Source organism: Rana temporaria, chromosome 9 (assembly GCF_905171775.1).
Source record: "Rana temporaria chromosome 9, aRanTem1.1, whole genome shotgun sequence".
Taxonomy (NCBI): Eukaryota; Metazoa; Chordata; class Amphibia; order Anura; family Ranidae; genus Rana; species Rana temporaria.
Window position 1 is genome coordinate 7,825,065 of NC_053497.1, and position 21,373 is coordinate 7,846,437.

Genomic DNA, 21,373 nt, shown 5'->3' on the forward strand with positions numbered 1-21,373 from the left:
TCTCTATCTCGGTGCTGGCGTCAGTGTTCTCTATCTCGGTGCTGGCGTCAGTGTTCTCTATCTCGGTGCTGGCGTCAGTGTTCTCTATCTCGGTGCTGACGTCAGTGTTCTCTGTCTTGGTGCTGGCGTCGGTGCTCTCTATCTCGGTGCTGGCGTCAGTGTTCTCTATCTCGGTGCTGACGTCAGTGTTCTCTATCTCGGTGCTGGCGTCAGTGTTCTCTATCTCGGTGCTGGCATCAGTGTTCTCTATCTCAGTGCTGACGTCAGTGTTCTCTATCTCGGTGCTGGCGTCAGTGTTCTCTATCTCGGTGCTGGCGTCAGTGTTCTCTATCTCGGTGCTGGCGTCAGTGTTCTCTATCTCGGTGCTGACGTCAGTGTTCTCTATCTCGGTGTTGGTGTCAGTGTTCTCTATCTCGGTGCTGGCGTCGGTGCTCTCTATCTCGGTGCTGGCGTCAGTGTTCTCTATCTCGGTGCTGGCGTCAGTGTTCTCTATCTCGGTGCTGGCGTCAGTGTTCTCTATCTCTGTGCTGGCGTCAGTGCTCTCTATCTCGGTGCTGGCGTCAGTGTTCTCTATCTCGGTGCTGGCGTCAGTGTTCTCTATCTCGGCGCTGGCGTCAGTGCTCTCTATCTCGGTGCTGGCGTCAGTGTTCTCTATCTCGGTGCTCTCTATCTCGGTCTTCTCTATCTCGGTACTGGCGTTGGTGTTCTCTATCTCGGTGCTGGCGTCAGTGTTCTCTATCTCGGTGCTGGCGTCAGTGTTCTCTATCTCGGTGCTGGCGTCAGTGTTCTCTATCTCGGTGCTGGCGTCAGTGCTCTCTATCTCGGTGCTGGCGTCAGTGCTCTCTATCTCAGTGCTGGCGTCAGTGTTCTCTATCTCGGTGCTGGCGTCAGTGCTCTCTATCTCGGTGCTGGCGTCAGTGCTCTCTATCTCGGTGCTGGCGTCAGTGTTCTCTATCTCGGTGCTGGCGTCAGTGCTCTCTATCTCGGTGCTGGCGTCAGTGCTCTCTATCTCAGTGCTGGCGTCAGTGTTCTCTATCTCGGTGCTGGCGTCAGTGCTCTCTATCTCGGTGCTGGTGTCAGTGCTCTCTATCTCAGTGCTGGCGTCAGTGCTCTCTATCTCGGTGCTGGCGTCAGTGTTCTCTATCTCGGTGCTGGCGTCAGTGTTCTCTGTCTCGGTGCTGGCGTCAGTGCTCTCTATCTCGGTGCTGGAGTCAGTGCTCTCTATCTCGGTGCTGGCGTCAGTGTTCTCTATCTCGGTGCTGGTGTCAGTGCTCTCTATCTCGGTGCTGGCGTCAGTGTTCTCTTTCTCGGTGCTGGCGTCAGTGTTCTCTGTCTCAGTGCTGGCGTCAGTGCTCTCTATCTCGGTGCTGGCGTCAGTGTTCTCTATCTCAGTGCTGGCGTCAGTGTTCTCTATCTCGGTGCTGGCGGCGTCAGTGTTCTCTATCTCAGTGCTGGCGTCAGTGTTCTCTATCTCGGTGCTGGCGTCAGTGCTCTCTATCTCGGTGCTGGCGTCAGTGCTCTCTATCTCGGTGCTGGCGTCAGTGTTCTCTATCTCAGTGCTGGCGTCAGTGTTCTCTATCTCGGTGCTGGCGTCAGTGCTCTCTATCTCGGTGCTGGCGTCGGTGTTCTCTATCTCGGTGCTGGCGTCAGTGCTCTCTATCTCGGTGCTGGCGTCAGTGTTCTCTATCAAATACGCCGCCGTAATTTCAAATCTGCGCCGGCGTATCTTTACGCCGATTCTCAAAGGCAGATACGTTCAAAAAATAGGCTTCCTCCGCCGACGTAACTTGAATACGGCGGCGTATAATTGTGTGCAATATTACGCTGGCCGCTGGGGGCGCTTCCGTTGTTTTCAGAGTAGAATATGCACATGACCTAGATACGCCGATTCACAAACGTACGTATGCCCGGCGCAATTTATTTACGTCGTTTACCTTAGGCTTTTTCGGCGTAAGGTTGCTCCTGCTATCAGGAGGCGCAGCCAATGTTAAGTATGGCCGTCGTTACCGCTTCGAAATTTGAATTTTTTAACGTCGTTTGCGTAAGTCGTTCGTGAATAGGGCTGAACGTAATTTACGTTCACGTCGAAAGCAATGGCGATTTGCGGCGTAATTTCGAGCATGCGCACTGGGATTCTTTCACGAACGGCGTAAAAAACGTAAAATACGCGGGGTCACCATTAATTTAAATAAAACACGCCCCCCTCATCATCATTTGAATTTGGCGCGCTTACGCCAGCCCCATTTGCGCTACGCCGCCGTAAGTTAGGAGGCAAGTGCTTTGTGAATACAGCACTTGCCTCTCAAACTTATGGCGGCGCAGCGTAAATACGATACGCTGCGCCGCCGTAAGAATGGACGCAGCTTTCTGAATCTAGCCCAGTGTATATAATGTTTGGGGTTCTGAGTAATTTTCTAGCAAAAAAAATTATGGGCCAGATTCACAGAAAAAGTACGCTGGAGTATCTACTGATACTCCGGCGTACTTTCAAATTTGCCGCTTCGTATCTTTATTTGTCATTCACAAACAAAGATACGACGGCTTTTGGCTAAGATCCGACAGGCGTACGGCTTCGTATGCCTTCGGATCTTAGGTGTAATTCTCCGACGGCCGCTGGGTGGAGTTCGCGTAGTTTTCCAGCGTCGGGTATGCAAATTAGCTGATTACGGCGATCCACGAAGATACGCGCGTTCGTCGCAATCTCTTACGTCGACGCTAGTCGGTTTTTTCCGTCGCAAAACTAGGCATGCTTTTTCATGGCTTACATTTAGAACAGCCATGTTAAAGTATGGCCGTCGTTCCCGCGTCGAATTTCAATTTTTTTTTTTTATTTGCGTAAGACGTCCGGGAATAAGAAATTACGTTACGCACGTCGCTGTTCAAAAAACACGTCGGGGCGCCGTAATTTTGCGCGGAGCATGTGCAGAACGTTAGGCGCGGGAACGCGCCTAATTTAAATGGTACACGCCCCATTTGAATTAGGCGGGCTTGCGCCGGGCGGCTTTACGTTACACCGCCGTAAGTTTACACGCAAGTGCTTGGTGAATCAGGCACTTGCGCTGAAAACTTGCGGCGGTGTAACTTAAAGACGATACGTTACGCCGCCGCAAATATCTGTGAAACTGGCCCTATGATTTTTACATGAAGGAGAGAAGTGCCAGAATAGGCGCGGTATGGAAGCGGTTAAATTAGGTGGTCGCGAGCCCTCCCCCCCCCCCCCCCCCCCCGTGAGTGCGAGGCCTAATTTGCCTAATCTGCGTAAAATATTTGTGTCGCTCTCAAAGCTTTTGGCCGCGGTTCGTAGTGGGTAAAAAAAAAAAATGCTGATAAAAATGAATTATAACGACGGAACTTTTCCACCGCCAAAAGTAATCGCTGCTTTCGGTGTCTTCGCCGTTGTCTCGATGTGTAACGCAACAACCTGTCTCTGTACATCCGTTCGCGTCTCATAAGGGAACAAGACTTACAAATCCCCCTGTTTCTTAAAAAAAAAAAAATTGGCAATTATGAAATACACAAGCTGCATTCCAATTAGTCCGCTGGCACGGCGTTGGCTTTGCGAAAGGAGCGATTGGCGTTCAGTCACAGATTGCTCTCCCCTCCTCCCCACTCATTTTCCCGTTTTTTTTTCTTTGTATCTTGTGTGAAATTAATTAGACACGGGGGCAGTTCCTAGTATCACTTTATTAACGCGGCTTCGCGTTCAATAGAAAAAAAAAATAGATCTTCGGGGATGTTCGGCGTATGTTGACGTTTCTATCACCGATACGGCTGCTTTGGAATTCAGATCAGGCGAGTGCGCCGAGCGCGGCGGCGGCGGCAAACAGGAGTCGGGGATGCAATAACTAACACTGAGGAGCAACGCCGAGCGCCGAGTCTTCACAGCTAATCTCACAGTTGAACACTTGCGGCTCCGAACCTTCCAGCCACTCCGCGAGATAAGAGCAATTTAGGTCCATTATTTAGAAACCTCAAAACGAGAGCGAAAAAAAAAATTATAAAAAATAAAAATATTGACAATTTTTAAAAAAAAAAATGTATTTATTTTTTTGCCAGACTCCGCTTAACAGATGAATTGCTCACGCCGGGGTTGTTTTGCTTTCGGAAATGTCACATGAGGAAAACTTGTTAATAATTGTGAGAGCTCCCCGGCTGTGGAATTACATACTAGCCGCGCATAACTAATACGCGACCCGTTGTGTTCGCTTGTTACCGAGCCGCACCTGAAGCTCCCAAATGAGCCTTGTCGGCAAGATTCGCACGCCCGCGATAGCGAGGAAATTATGGCGCTTCGTAAAAATGCATTCCGTGTTTATTTGGCTGACCCTGCTTGGGTTTTGTAAGAAGAACGCAGATGTATTGTCGATTCAGGCGACACCTTCTCTGGAACCAGTGTTCGCCACTGTGCCCATCAAATGCAGCCAGTTTCCCCCTCAAATGCAGCCAGTTTCCCCCCTCAAATGCAGCCAGTTTCCCCTCAAATGCAGCCAGTTTCCCCTCAAATGCAGCCAGTTTCCCCTCAAATGCAGCCAGTTTCCCCCTCAAATGCAGCCAGTTTCCCCCTCAAATGCAGCCAGCTTGCCCCTCAAATGCAGCCAGTTTCCCCCCTCAAATGCAGCCAGTTTCCCCCCTCAAATGCAGCCAGTTTCCCCCTCAAATGCAGCCAGTTTCCCCCTCAAATGCAGCCAGTTTCCCCATCAAATGCAGCCAGTTTCCCCATCAAATGCAGCCAGTTTCCCCATCAAATGCAGACAGTTTCCCCATCAAATGCAGCCACTGTGCCCATCAAATGCAGCCAGTTTCCCCCTCAAATGCAGCCAGTTTCCCCTCAAATGCAGCCAGTTTCCCCTCAAATGCAGCCAGTTTCCCCTCAAATGCAGCCAGTTTCCCCCTCAAATGCAGCCAGCTTGCCCCTCAAATGCAGCCAGCTTGCCCCTCAAATGCAGCCAGTTTCCCCCCTCAAATGCAGCCAGTTTCCCCCTCAAATGCAGCCAGTTTCCCCCTCAAATGCAGCCAGTTTCCCCCTCAAATGCAGCCAGTTCCCCCTCAAATGCAGACAGTTTCCCCATCAAATGCAGACAGTTTCCCATTCAAATGCAGCCACTGTGCCCATCAAATGCCACCAGTTTGCCCCCTCAAATGATGCCAGTTTCCCCTCAAATGTAGCCAGTTTTCCCCTCAAATGCAGCCAGTTTACCCCTCAAATGCAGCCAGTTTCCCCCTCAAATGCAGCCAGTTTCCCAATCAAATGCAGCCAGTTTCCCCATCAAATGCAGCCAGTTTCCCAATCAAATGCAGCCAGTTTCCCCATCAAATGCAGCCAGTTTCCCCCTCAAATTCAGTCAGTTTCCCCCTCAAATTCAGTCAGTTTCCCCCTCAAATGCAGTCAGTTTCCCCATCAAATGCAGTCAGTTTCCCCATCAAATGCAGCCACTGTGCCCATCAAACGCCACCAGTTTGCCCCCTCAAATGTAGCCAGTTTCCCCCTCAAATGCAGCCAGTTTCCCCATCAAATGCAGCCAGTTTCCCCATCAAATGCAGATAGTTTGCCCCTCAAATGCAGCCAGTTTCCCCATCAAATGCAGCCAGTTTCCCCATCAAATGCAGATAGTTTGCCCCTCAAATGCAGCCAGTTTCCCCATCAAATGCAGCCAGTTTCCCCATCAAATGCAGATAGTTTGCCCCTCAAATGCAGATAGTTTGCCCCCCCCCCCACTTAACTTTCTCAGGTCAGCGCCGTCCTCCTCTGAGTCCTCTGTCATTTCTGCTCTGATTTGATGCCTGATAGGCATCCAATCACAGCGCCTGTCGCTTCAGCCAATCAGGTGACCGGTAACCAGACCCGGTGCGCCTGATTGGCTGAGAGGCGGGTCAGTGTTTGGGAAGCGATTCCCTAACACAGCACTGTGTAAACAGCTAACGCACGCTGTAATTCAGATGGCCGACGCTCAACGGGGGGCCGAACACCTAAATAGGGGGGCGGCAGCGGCGACAATAGATAGATTCATGCAATGCATGAAGCTATGTATTGTTGAGTGCCGGGTGCAGGAGAGAGGGGCCGGCGCTCCTGCGCCCACTATGGACGCACCGCCACTGACTGGAACGCTGAAGAGCAGCAAATCTGTGGACGAATGCTGAAGAGAAGGTTGGTGTCCCCCCCGTAGGAGTCGCTGATGTCCGGGTCCTCTACTGCTGCACAGCCAGTCACACGGCAGTTTCTTCATTCGCTCAAATGCAGAAAACAGTCCTTGGCTCGTTTTTGTTGTTTTATTAGGGGATGATAACTTGGATGGGGTAGGGAGTCATGGGATGCCCAACTTGAAAACGTCCAAAACACAGAACAAGGGACAACTTCCTCCCTATTTACAAACTCCTCGTCTTCCTTCCTCTTGCAAAAACTTGGTTCACTTACACAGCGGCGGTGCGTCCATAAAGGGCGCACGGGCGCCGCCCCCTCTCTCCTGCCACCTGCCTATCACCATAGAGAGATTAATGCAATGCATGAATCTCTCATTGGTGATTAGAGGGGTGACAGGAGAGAGGGGGCGGCGCTCCTGCGCCCTTTATGGACGCACCGCCGCTGTGGACCGATGTAACTGTGGTCAAATTGCCACATACGTGAAATTAAGCTTTAAAGATCATTCAGGAAATAAAAAAATCTCAGCAGTGCAATTGGAAGTCAACTCTCCACTGAACAGACGACCATTGAAAACGGTTCAATGTACTAAACATCCAGGGCTGGATTCAGGTAGATCGGCGCATCTTTGTGCCGGCGTAGCGCATCTCATATGCCCTACGCCAACGTATCCCAGAGAGGCAAGCAGAGTATTCACAAAGCACTCGCTCCCTACGTTGCGCCAGCGTAACGTAAATCATTCGGCGTAAGCCGGCCTAATTCAAAGTAGGTGGACGGTGGGCGTGATCCATTTAAATGAACCGTGACCCCATGCAAATGATGGTCCGAACGAACGGCGCATGCGCGCATGCTCAGAATCACGTCGAACATGTTCCCTAAGATACGACGGCTCAATGCCTACGACGTAGCCCCATTCACGTACGACTTACGTAAACGACGTAAAATACGACGGCTGTTCCGACGTCCATATCCAACGTCGGACTTGCGCCTTACGTAAACGTCGTAGCTTACTGCGACGGGCGCAAGTACGTTCGTGAATCGGCGTATCTCGGTCATTTACATATTCAACTAGTAAATCAATGGAAGCGTCCCTTGCGGCCAGCGTAAATATGCGCCCAAGGTACGACGGCGTAGGGAACTTACGTCGGTCGGACGAAGCCACATTTCAGGCGTATCTTGCATTAAGAATCAGGCGCATAGATACGACTGAATCTGGGCCCCAGTGTGTAGATCCGTCTTAGGTGGCCACAGGCGTCGCCCATATAACAAACTGCCACAATTCTTCCGAAGCTGCGCTCTTAGTATCGCTTGTATAACCTTTTATGGGGACTATTTAGCGTGTCAAATTTAATCACAGGATCTATCGGTCCTGAAACGCTAGCGCGGTTTTGCTGCGCACGGTGGCGCCTTTTACTGCCGGTATAAAGGGCCATATTTTGGTTGCAAAATTATAGTAACATGCAGTAAAGTGGCTGTGTGATCTACATCTAAAATATTGGCAGGGTTATTTTTTTATTTATTTTTTGCTTGCAATCAATAGGCGTAGTGCCCGTTTACATAGATGCACTGTATATCCTTTATGAAATGTTTTCTGTCGTGTTGAAAAAATCCATTAAAGTTTCAACACATTTTAATTAGGATTTTAATTCTGTTGGCCTTGAGGCTTCGCCCTCTGCTGGTCAGTACTGAGTACTGCAGCTGAGATCTTTGCAGTGCACACCTGCCCTGATCAGGGGTGTTTAGGAGTCTGCTGGACATTCAGCCAGAGCCTGATTAACCACTTCCGTACCGTAGGATGTCATATGACGTCCTAGACATTAGGGGGGGGGGCTATCTGAATGATGGGTGCAGCTACAGGCATCATTTAGATATCCTTCTCTTCAGGCGGCGATTCTGCGCACCATAAAAATGATCATAGGGGCGGTTCTGCCGCTTGATCGTTCTTTTAGGCAGTGGGAAGGGAAGCCCCCCTCCCCCTCCCGCCGCCATCCGGTGCTTCTCCGGGCTCTCCCGTGCCATCGGAGGCCTGGAGAACGAATCGGCCGCCGCATGAGGAGGATAGAGATTTTCAGTGACCAGATGGTCATCTCTATGACCGTCGGAGGCCTGGGCGCGTCACGCCCGGGTTGCCTGGAAGTAAACAAAGCCGCAATCGTGGCCGAAAGCATGAGATCGGTGATTTTTTTTTATCAATCTCATGCTTTCCAGCCTGGAGGAGAGATGTGAGATCTTATTGACCCCGCCTCTCTCCATAAAGAGGACCTGTCAAACACTATTCATATAGGGATGTTTACATTCCTTGTAATAGGAATATACAAGGAATAAAATATATGTAAAAAAAAAGTGTAAAAATAAAAAAAATTATTGTAAAAGAAAAATATATATATATATTTTTTAAACGCCCCAGTCCCCGGTAGCTCACGCTCAGAAGCGAACATGCACGTAAGTCCCGCCCACATATGTAAACGGCGTTCAAACCACACATGTGCGTTAGAGCGAGAGCAATAATTCTAGCCCTAGACTTCCTCTGTAACTCAAAACTGGTAACCTGTAAAAAAAAAGTTAAAGCGTTGCATATGGAGATTTTTAAGTACTGAAGTTTGGCGCCATTCCATGAGTGTGCGCAATTTAAAAGCGTGACATGGTAGGTATCTATTTACTCGGCGTAACTTCATCTTTCACATTATACCAAAAAATTGGGCTAACTTTACTGTTTTGGTATTTTTTAATTCATGAAACCGTTTTTTTTTTTCCAAAAAAAAGGTGTTTGAAAAATGATTGCGTAAATACCGTGCGAGATAAAAAGTTGCAATGACCGCCACTTTATTCCCTAGGGTGTCTGCTAAAAAAGAAAATTGGGCTAATTTTACTGTTTTGTTATTTTTTAATTCACACAGGCACACAGTATACACACACAGTATACACACACAGTGTATATACACACACACACACATACAGTATAAACACACATACAGTATACATACACACACATACAGTATACACACACATACAGTATACACACATAGTGTACATACACACACAGTATACACAGACAAACAGTATACACAGACACACAGTATACACACACATACAGTATACACACTCAGTATACATACACACACACAGTATACACACACAGTATACATACACACACATACAGTATACACAATCACAGTATACATACACACACATACAGTATACACACACAGTATTGACACACAGTATACACACAGTATACATAAACACACACAGTATACGTACACAGTATATATACACACACACACATATACAGTATACATACACAGTATACACACACACACACAGTATATATACACAGTATACAAACACAGACACACAATATACACACACAGTATACATACACACACACAGTATACACACACAGTATACATACACACACATACAGTATACACAATCACAGTATACATACACACACATACAGTATACACACACAGTATTGACACACAGTATACACACAGTATACATAAACACACACAGTATACGTACACAGTATATATACACACACACACACACACATATACAGTATACATACACAGTATACACACACACACACACACAGTATATATACACAGTATACAAACACAGACACACAATATACACACACAGTATACATACACACACATACAGTATACACACACATACAGTATACACACATAGTGTACATACACACACAGTATACACAGACAAACAGTATACACAGACACACAGTATACACACACATACAGTATACACACACAGTATACATACACACACACAGTATACACACACAGTATACATACACACACATACAGTATACACAATCACAGTATACATACACACACATACAGTATACACACACAGTATTGACACACAGTATACACACAGTATACATAAACACACACAGTATACGTACACAGTATATATACACACACACACACACACATATACAGTATACACACACACACACAGTATATATACACAGTATACAAACACAGACACACAATATACACACACAGTATACACACACTCAGAATACAAATATACACATACACACACTGAAAAGGTACTGGAGAGGCGGGGCAGCTATAATCTTGGGATTTTTTTTTTAAAAACACTGATTTTTACATACTGTCCCTGGTTTTACTGAGGGTTGGCAACCCTGATGGGGCCCCCTAGTGGCATAGTGCCCAAATGGCCAGTCCGCCCCTGGTCAAGACTGTGCAGGCCAGTCAAGTTCCTCCACCCCAAACTCATTCCTGTAAAAAAAAAAAAAAAACACTATAATCCCCCCCCCCTCCACCAAATGATTTGAACCAGGGCACAAAGCAAGGTCCATAAAGACATGGTTAAGCGAGTTTGGGGTGGAGGAACTTGACTGGCCTGACCTTAACCTGATAGAACACCTTTGGGATGAATTAGAGTGAAGACTGTGAGCCAGGCCTTCTCATCCAACATCAGTGCCTGACCTCACAAATGCGCTTCTGGAAGAACGGTCAAACATTCCCATAGGCACCCTCCTAAACCTTGTGGACGGCCTTCCCAGAAGAGTTGAAGCCGTTATAGCTGCAAAGGGCGGGGCCAACTCAATATTGAACCCTACGGACTAAGACTGGGAGGCCATTAAAGTTCATGTGCGTGTAAAGGCCGGCGTCCCAATACTTTTGAGTTCCCTCCTATGAGACAAAATTTGTATAGTGTGTTTCTCGTTTGGAACCAGTAGATGGCAATGGAACACAAATTTTTACATAATTGATTTCCATTCCAGGAGGGTAACGTTCTATACGAGACATTTTCCGAGATTGAAGTTACGAATTATCTTTGTTTTTCCTGATATAAATTTCAGCGTAATATTTACCGGAAGAACCGGGAGAGTCTATTATTATTATTATTATTATTATTATTATTATTATCATTATTATTATTATTACTATTATTATTTTTAGTTGTAGTTACTATTTGTGGCCCGGATTCAGGTAGACTTGCGCATTATTTACGTTTTTGCCCTGCGCCCCCTAAAATTTGCTCCTCTGCCCTTGATTCACGGAGCAGAAGCTCCGTAAATTGCGTGGGTGCGCCGGCAAAATGCCCGGCGCAACAGCACACAATTTAAATGATCCCGTCGGGGGGCGGGGATCATTTAAATTAGGCGCGTTCCCGCGCCGATCGTAGAGCGCATGCTCCGTCGGGAAACTTTCCCGACGTGCATTGCGGCAAATGACGTCGCAAGGACGTCATTTGCTTCAAAGTGAACGTGAATGGCGTCCAGCGCCATTCACGATTCACTTACGCAAACTACGTGAAATTCAAATTTCGCGACGCGGGAACGACGGGTATACGCAACATGGGCTGCCCCTGCTAATAGCAGGGGCAGACTTGCGCGAAAACCGCCATACGTAAACGACGTAAATTGCGTACGCAGGGCTCGCGCAACGTTGTGAATCGGTGTTAGTATGCAATTTGCATACTATACGCTGAGCACAACGCGAACGCCATCTAGCGGCCACCGCAAGAATGCAGCCTAAGATATGCGGGCATAAGAGCCTTATGCCGCGCAGATCTTAGGCTGCAGTCGGCGTAACGAGGTTCCTGAATCAGGAGCACTCGTTACGCCTGGGCAAGTAAGCAATTGCGCTGTGTAACCTATGGTTACACAGGCGCAATTGCTTCTTGAATCTACCCCATTGTATTTTGTTAATTGTTTGTGAAAAGTGAGTTGCTACATAATTTTGCATCTATTTATGATTTACAAACTCAGAAGTGCTTTATTGAAAACAAATAGGAAAGAGATTCGGATTCCGAACCAAGCCCATCCGCGCTTCGTTGAGCCACCGGACTGGTTGGCCAGTTCAAGTCCCCAGCTGCTAGGAATCCAACCGTCGGGGACCCCAGATGATGTCATTAACCAAATGTGGTCACGATGGGGAAACGGCAACGCGTGATGGTGGTTGGGGTTGCCACCTTTTCTTCAAGCCAAGCCCAAACAAGTAGTGGCACATGGCATTTTTTTTTGTTAAGGGGGCTTCTGCTTACCAAAGCCCCCCCTTACATCAGAGTTCCCATTATCCCCCCTAAATTAGGGTTCTCAAAGCCCCCCTTGCATCAGAGATCCCAGCATCCCCCCTAAATTAGGGTTCTCAAAGCCCCCCCTTGCATCAGAGATCCCAGCATCCCCCCTAAATTAGGGTTCTCAAAGCCCCCCTTACATCAAAGTTCCCAGCATCCCGCCTAAATTAGGGTTCTCAAAGCCCCCCTTACATCAGAGATACCCACATCTCCCCTAAATTAGGGTTCTCAAAGCCCCCCTTGCATCAAAGATCCCAGCATCCCCCTAAATTAGGGTTCTCAAAGCCCCCCTTACATCAAAGTTCCCAGCATCCCCCCTAAATTAGGGTTCTCAAAGCCCCCCTTACATCAGAGATCCCAGCATCCCCCCTAAATTAGGGTTCTCAAAGCCCCCCTTACATCAGAGATCCCAGCATCCCCCCTAAATTAGGGTTCTCAAAGCCCCCTTTACATCAGAGATCCCAACATTCCCCCTAAATTAGGGTTCTCAAAGCTCCCCTTACATCAGAGATCTCAGCATTCCCCCTAAATTAGGGTTCTCAAAGCCCCCCTTACATCAGAGATCCCCCTAAATTAGGGTTCTCAAAGCCCCCCTTGCATCAGAGTTCCCAGCATCCCCCCTAAATTAGGGTTCTCAAAGCCCCCCTTACATCAGAGATCCCCCTAAATTAGGGTTCTCAAAGCCCCCCTTACATCAGAGTTCCCAGCATCCCCCCTAAATTAGGGTTCTCAAAGCCCCCTTTACATCAGAGATCCCAGCATCCCCCCTAAATTAGGGTTCTCAAAGCCCCCCTTACATCAGAGATCTCAGCATTCCCCCTAAATTAGGGTTCTCAAAGCCCCCTTTACATCAGAGATCCCAGCATCCCCCCTAAATTAGGGTTCTCAAAGCCCCCCTTACATCAGAGTTTCCGGCATCCCCCCTAAATTAGGGTTCTCAAAGCCCCCCTTGCATCAGAGATCCCAGCATCCCCCCTAAATTAGGGTTCTCAAAGCCCCCCTTACATCAGAATTCACAGCATCCCCCCTAAATTAGGGTTCTCAAAGCCCCCCTTACATCAGAGATCCCAGCTTCCCCCCTAAATTAGGGTTCTCAAAGCCCCCCTTGCATCAGAGTTCCCAGCATCCCCCCTAAATTAGGGTTCTCAAAGCCCCCCTTACATCAAGAGTCTGCAGAGCACCCCTTACATCTGAGTCCCCCTTACCTTAGTGTACTCAGCAGTGGCGGCTGGTGGGTTGTGTACAGGGCTGGACTGGGACAAAAATGTGGCCCTGGACTTCATCCAGACCGGCCCAGGGCACAACACATCAGGGTACGGTGCACATCAGGGCACGGTAGAGAGCTCAGAACAGCAGGGCACAGCACATCAGGGTACAGGGCACAGCACATCAGGGCACGGGACACATCAGGGCACGGGACACATCAGGGCACAGGGGAAAACATCAGGACACGGGGCACATCGGGGCACATCAGGGCACGGAGGGAAACATCAGGACACGGGGCACATCAGGGCACATAGCACATTAGGGCACAGGGCACAGGGCACATTAGCAGAGTAGCGCAGGAAGCGTGTGTAATACGTTCTCTCTCCTGTCACGGCCATCCCTCGACTCCCCGGCAGGCCCCTCCTCTCTTCTCGTCCATCCCAGATGATGTCACAAGCAAATGAGGATGGATGAGAAGAGAGGAGGGGCCGCCGGAGAGCAGCGTGAGTGCCGTGACAGGAGAGAGGACATATTACACACGCTTCCTGTGCTACTCTCCATGCTTGCTAAATCTGGATCTACCTGTCAGGCGCCAGCTGTCAGCGATTGACGGGTAGATCGCCGCGGACCTCCGACCGGCCCACTGAGCCATCGGCCCACCGGGAATCTCCCGTTAGTCCCGATGGCCAGTCCTTCCCTGGTTGTGTTATTTTTGGGGGGGTTGCAAACAATGCCCCCACAGCCACCCCCCCAGGTCGGTTGGGTCACCCCGCCCCCCCATAGGTCGGTCAGGTCTCAGCCCCGCACTTACCCCATCTTTGGCGACGGGCAGTGGCTTCTTCTGCATCTCCTCACGGTTGACCGTTGCTTCGCCTATCTCCTCCTCTTAGGCCAGTGATGGCGAACCTCGGCACCCCAGATGTTTTGGAACTACATTTCCCATGATGCTCATGCACTCTGTAGTGTAGGTGAGTATCATGGGAAATGTAGTTTCAAAAAGCCAAGGTTCGCCATCCCTGTCCTAGGCCAATAGGAAACGCTTCCTGATTGGCCGGGAGGAGAATCAGTGTGACAATAGCGAATATTGATTCAACTGGGTGGGCTCGGGGCGCAGTGCTCTGCGCCCAAAGCCCACCCTTTTTTTAAGCCAATTAGAACCTCAGGCTCTAACCACGTGCTTCTAAAAAAAAAAAAAAAACATTGGAATCCATGCGTCTGGTGCCCTGCATGTAGATTAGGGGCCAGGTGCATAAATTAAGGGGGCGGTGCCCCTGTGTCCTGTATGGATGGGCCGCCACTGTTGGATGTTGAGCTCACTTACCCAAGAATGGAGGCTTAGGTATCGGCACATTCATCCGTGATGTACCTTCCGGCTGCTGGGCTTTACATTTCGCCCCCCCTATACCTCCCTTTTTTGAGGCACAGTGGGGTAGGGGCGGGAGAAGGAAAAGCAGATTAAGCCCTCTCTCCTCTTGTGTCCATGTGGGGGGGGAGGGGATGGAGGGGTTTGGCAACTGTGCTAACTCTGGGCAGTGTGAGAGAGGCTTAGACGACTGCTGCCAGACCTTCGGATGGTTGGCAACCCTGGTGATTTTGCACTCGTCGGTACTCGGTTACTTGGGGAGCCAAAGCCTGGTCTGAAACTCTGTGTCTGGGTTTAAGGTTGTCTGAAACCCGGACACTTAATTCAAAACCCGGACTGTCCAGGTGAATTCTGGACAGGTGGCAAACCTAGGTTACGGGTCACCTTGATTGACAAGGATTTACAGCTCTGGAATGAGATCATGGATGATGGATTTGCCATCGTTGGATGATGTGATTAATAACGGATTAATTTCTCCTAGAAGCTTTTTAGGGATCTTAACTGCCATAGATTCAGCACAGGACATTCACATCAACGCTGGATCAAGGTCACCTAGAGCCCAGGGCAAACATGCTAAACAGGCCCCCCCATCCCCCGTCCCCAAGATGCATGAACATTAGGTGTCAGTAAAAATCCCACCGCTCCACCAAAAAAAAAACAAATCTGCATGATTACCCCCTAAGCATAAATTCCCCTCCTTCCAGTACCAATCTATGCCCACCATCCCCACAATATTCCCAGAAAAAACCCCCCCCCCCAAAAAAAAAAATCCCCCTTCCTAGTACAAGTTCTCTATCCCTAAACATTCCCCTCCAAGTACACATACTCTCCCCCCACTCCAAATACCCACTCCAATCCCCCCTCATAGAACAAATTCACCCACCCCCCCAGATTTCCCCTTTCAAGCACAAATACCCCCCCCCCCCCACACAAAAAATATGTTTTCCCTTCTGGCATAAAACCTGCCTGTCCTCCCTCCTTAACACAAATCTGCTCCCTCCATCCCTCCTCTAAACACAGATACCCCTAAATCACCACTCCCAGCGCCCCCCCAATTCTCCTTCCAACACAAACACCCCCCCCCCCAATTTCCCTCACGACGCCCTTCCACCTCACATGTGTGAGAAACCATAAATCAGACCGAGACAGAAGTACAGTTAAATCACACTTGTTGAATAATAATAATAATAATAATAATAATAATAAAAAAACAAACAGAGTAAGGGTAGTCAAAACATAGCCAGAGTTCAGGAACCGGATCGGATAGTCAGCCAAGCTGACGGAGATAAACGTAGTAGTACAGCAAGCAGGATCTGGAGCCAGAAGGAATGTCAGCCAAGCAAGTCTTCAACAGGAACGCAGGAGATAGTCTCTGTGATGTTGACCAAGGCGAAGGCAGAGAGCAACTGAGCTGAACGGCTTAAGTAGGCAGGACTGGCGAGCAGGATCATCAACAGGTGAGTCACTGTGGAGAGATAGGAGCTGGCAATTAGCCGGCAGCTGAGCGGCCAGCTTAAGAGAAGGAAGGGCTGAGCCCAGCACTGGCAACGTGATTGTCATGGATATGCAGTAATGTCTGGCAGCTTACCTTCCTCTCCATGTGTTCACCTTAGAGGCCAGATCTCTTCTCCCTGTTTGGCTCCACCCCAGGCCATATCAGGAACACTATATTAACCAGTTCACTGCAGGTCTGCCTTGCTGATCAACGTTGTTTGTTAAAGCGGTAGTTCACCCTGACCCACATGATGTTACCATCGAGACAGGCATTGTAGCGCGAGCTACAGTATGCCTGTCCCGATTTTTTTAACCCCGTACTCACCTCGTAGTCGTCCATCGTAGATTCCGGCTCCCGCGGGGAATGGGCGTGCCTATGGAGAGGGAGGATGATTGACGGCCGGCCCTGGCACGTCACTCTCCCCGAAGACAGCCGGAGTAGGTCTCGGCTCTTCACGGCGCGTGCGCACAGGCTATGCGCACGCGTCGTGAAGACCAAGCCTATTTCGGCTATTTCCGGAGAAGCGTGACGCGCCAGAGCCGGCCGTCAATCATCCTCCGTCTCCATAGGCACGCCCATTCCCCGGTATCTTCGATGGACGACTACAAGGTGAGTATGGGGGGAAAAAATTCGGGACAGGCATACTGTAGCTCGCGCTACAGTGCCTGATTTAAAGGTAAAAGAAAAAATTTTTTTTTTTTCCTGTCGATAGGGTGAACCCCCGCTTTAAGCATTGTGTGTTTGGTCTCCTGCTTGCCGTGTGCTACATTTATCTCTGTGTACCGATCTTGGCTTGTCCCCGACTATTCCTGTTTGCTTGTGACCCTGACCTTTGGCCTGTCCTTTGATTATCCTTGTCTGCTTGTCGCCCTGACCTTGGCTTACTCCTCACTATCTCTTGTGTCCTGAGTGGCTGCTTCCCCTCTCTCCTCTATGCCCTACGGAACGTGAGCTAGGGGACTCAGGGGGCCGCGACCTGGATTCAGTTGCAGCTAAGGCAACGCTGTATCCTGGCCTAGGCCAACAAGGCCCAGGCCTAGGGCAGCACTTTGCAGGGGGGCATCACGGAAAGAGTCCCGCCGGCTGTTAGTGTAACGCAAGCTGTTTCTAATTTTGACTGTCCTATCATCCTGGACCACAAACCTTACTCACTGTGCTATATGTTTTCTGCTGCACCATTGGCATGGTTCTATCTTCTTAGTCTTCCCCATAAAATTATCCAAAATTTGTGCTTAAAGCAGAACTATAGGCAACACTTTTTTTTTTTTTTCATTTTTGATAGAGTAAGGGAGGGTTAGAGCCCCTGTCAGCTTATTTTTTACCGTCCCTGTCCCATTGGAGAGATTTCCCTTCACTTCCTGCCACATAGCCAAACAGGAAGTGAGAGGAAATCTATGCAAATTAGAGGAATCCAATGCCCCCCCGGCCCTAAGAACTAGTGTCCCCATTCAAAAATGTCAGGGCGGGCACCTCCAGAACTGAATATATGTAATGGCAAGGGGTGCTGGAGGATCTATTGATGCTGGTGCTGGGGAATCTGTTGTTGCTGGAGGGAATCTATCCACTGAGGATGGGGGATCTATTGTTGCTGGGTGAGTCTTATGTTGCTGGGAGGGATTTACTGTTGAAGAAGGGGTCTTTATTGCTGGCTGCTGGAGGGTCTATTAATGCTGGCTACTGGGAAAGTTATTGTTGCTGGAGGGGACTTATTTTTGCAGGGGGGGGGGGGGTATTGTTGCTGTGGAGGTCTGTTGTCGCCAGTGGAGGTTGTATTGTTGCTGGGTTGGGTCTTATGCTGCAGGGGGTCAATCGTTGCTCGAGGGAGGCGTCTAGTATTGCTGGATTCTGGAGGGTCTATTGATGCTGGCTGTTGGGAGTGTATTGTCACTGGGGTGTCAATTGTTGCTAATACTTAGCACTATAAAATGATACTTGGTTCTGTATTCTCTAAAAGGGGTGGTACCAAGGAGGTGGGTAGGGGGCGGAGTCAAGGGATGACTCAGAAAGGAGGAGTTCCTGCACCTATTCTCTGAGAAAAAAAGCCCTGCCTAAATACACTACTGAGCTAAGGCCATCCTCACCACTAGAGGCTCTGGTGAATACCTGCTTGATCTTAGACTCTGCGCCCTGGGGAATCTTGGGCTCAAGCTTCCTGTGGGGTCCCTGTTTGTCCTCCAGTGGACCTGCACTCCATATCCACTCTGTGTTCCATCCGCAGCAGTCTGCCATAGGGTTCATTCACTACCTTGTGGTGCAGTCCTGACTTCAACGGGGTGCATCTGTCATCTGGCCACAGGTGACCTGACAATGATACCACGGTGTCCAGGGCAGCCTCCCCTCCTGCTCACCCCCTGTCCCAGGCCTGATCCACATCCATGAAATTTCTCACCAAATTTCTGGGTCAACTCAAGTAATACAAGTGAAAGAACAATGAAAGAAAATTGATCACAACCAACCACAATCCCATATTCATGCTTTCTCTAGTTTCGCCATTTTACCTACAAGTATGCTTTGCGGCGGCGGTAGTTAATGATGGGATGTGGGGTTCCAGCACCTTGTACCTCTGGACCCCTTTACATTACACAGCACCCTGGACCCCTTTACATTACACAGCACCCTGGACCCCTTTACATTACACAGCAACCTGGACCCCTTTACATTACACAGCACCCTGGACCCCTTTACATTACATAGCACCGCACCTCTGTGCCCTTTTACATTACACAGCACCCTGCACCTCTGGGCCCCTTTACACTACATAGCACCGCACCTCTGGACCCCTTTACATTACAAAGCACCCTGCACCTCTGGGCCCCTTTACATTACACAGCACCCTGCACCTCTGGACCCCTTTACATTACACAGCACCCTGCACCTCTGGACCCCTTTACATTACACAGCACCCTGCACCTCTGGACCCCTTTACACTACACAGCACAGCACCTCTGGACCCCTTTACATTACACAACCCCCTCCCCAGTTTGTTACACAGACACCCCCCTAACAGTTCTGGATCCCCTGCATGTTACACAGACCTCCCTACAGTACAGACCCCCTCCCTACAGTGCAACCCCCTCTACAATACAGACCCCCCTACATTACAGCCCCCCTCTACAATACAACCCATACAGACCCCCCCTACATTACAGAGACGTGACCTGCGGCCCGTGCGCCGCCGCGGCCCACCGGGCATATGCCCGGTATACCCTATGGCCAGTCCAGGCCTGCTCCAGAGCAATCCTGTCCAAAAATGTAGAATGTTTCCATTCCGTTGGAAGTCCTGGAGGAGTCAAATCTAAGCCTCCCTGCCATCACATGGTAATCAAGAGATCCTATGTTGCGTGACAATGGCGCGGTGCTTTTGTCTGTGGATAATAATTGTCATGTTGCGTTATGAATTATTGATGAACCATTCTGTTTTTTTTTTTTCATGCGTAGAAACAACTGAACTGGGCAGCAAGAAGGAACTGAAATCCATGCCGTTCATCACTTACCTCTCGGGGTTGCTGACGGCTCAGATGCTCTCAGATGACCAACTTATCCTGGGGGTAGAAATCCACTGCGAAGAGAAAGGCCGCTGCCCGGCAAGCTGCCACCTGTGCCGACGGGCCGGCAAGGAACAAATCAGCCCTATCCCGGTTCTCTTGGAAATTAACCGGATCACTCCCCTGTATAATTTAATTCAAGATAATTCTACACGAGAGGTGAATACACTTTTATTATCTTTCCCGCCCATCTGCGTTATGCACACCATGGCCCAGATTCAAGAAGCAATTGCGCCTGTGTAATCATAGTTACACAACGCAATTGCTTACTTGCCCCGGCGTTACGAATGCTCCTGATTCAGGAACATCGTAACGCCGACTGCAGCCTAAAATCTGTGTGGCATAAGGCTCTTATGCCACGCATATCTTAGGCTGCATTCTTGCGATGGCCGCTAGGGGGCGTTCCCATTGTGGTCAGCGTATAGTATGCAAATTGCATACTAACACCGATTCACAATGTTGCGCGAGCCCTGCGTACGCAGTTTACGTTGTTTCCGTACGGCGTGTTTAGCGTAAGGCTGCTCCTTCTAATAGCAGGGGCAGCCAATGCTAAAGTATACCCGACGTTCCCGCGTCGCGATGTTCGAATTTTACGTAATTTGCGTAAGTGATTCGTGAATGGCGCTGGACGCCATTCACGTTCACTTTGAAGCAAATGACGTCCTTGCGACGTCATTTGCCGCAATGCAATTCTACGCTCGGCGCGGGAGCGCGCCTAATTTAAATGATTCCCGCCCCCTACGGGATCATTTACATTAGGTGCCCTTACGCAGGGCAAGTTTACACAGCGCACACGCAATTTACGGAGCTACTGCACCGTGAATCGCGGGTAGCGCAGTCAATTTGCGGGGGCGCAGGGCAAAAACGCTGCCCTGCGCCTCCGTAAATAAGGGGCAAATCTACCTGAATCCGGGCCATGTGTTTATTTTTATTTTTTTTAAAAGCAGCTTCTAAGACCAGAGATAAAGGGCCAGTTTCAGGTAGGGAGCGCGTAACTCTGTGCGGGCGTAGCGTATCCTATTTACGCTACGCCTCCGCAACTTTGACAGGCAAGTGCATTATTCACAAAGCACTTGCTCCGTAAGTTGCGGCGGCGTAGCGTCAATTGGCCGGCGTAAGCCCGCCTAATTCAAATCTGTAAGATGAGGGCGTGTTTTATGCAAAATCATCGTGACCCCACGTAAATGACGCTTTTTACGAAAGTATCCCAGTGCGCATGCTCCAAATTAACCCGCAAAAAGCCAATGCTTTCGACGTGAACGTAAATGACGCACAGCCCTATTCGCGAACGACTTACGCAAACGACGTAATCGACGAAAAATTCGACCCTGGCCCGACGTCCATACTTAACATTGGCTGCGCCTCATATAGCAGGGGTAACTTTACGCCGGAAAAAGCCTAACGTAAACGGCGTATCTGTACTGCGACGGTCGGGCGTACGTTCGTGAATAGGCGTATCTAGCTGATTTACATATTCTAGGCGTAAATCAGCGTGCACGCCCCTAGCGGCCAGCGTAAATATGCAGTTAAGATACGACGGCGTAGGA

At 49.3% G+C, this 21,373-nt stretch overlaps 1 protein-coding gene across 2 annotated transcripts in view; it reads left to right on the forward strand.

Moving 5' to 3' along the window:
• The window catches only part of ASTN2 (astrotactin 2), a 394,891-nt gene that overhangs the window by 335,392 nt on the left and 38,126 nt on the right, over positions 1-21,373 (forward strand). For both annotated transcript variants that reach the window (XM_040322749.1, XM_040322750.1), the window contains one exon: positions 19,720-19,985. In XM_040322749.1, coding sequence (XP_040178683.1) covers positions 19,720-19,985 — 266 coding nt within the window. The remainder of the gene's footprint in view (positions 1-19,719; positions 19,986-21,373) is intronic.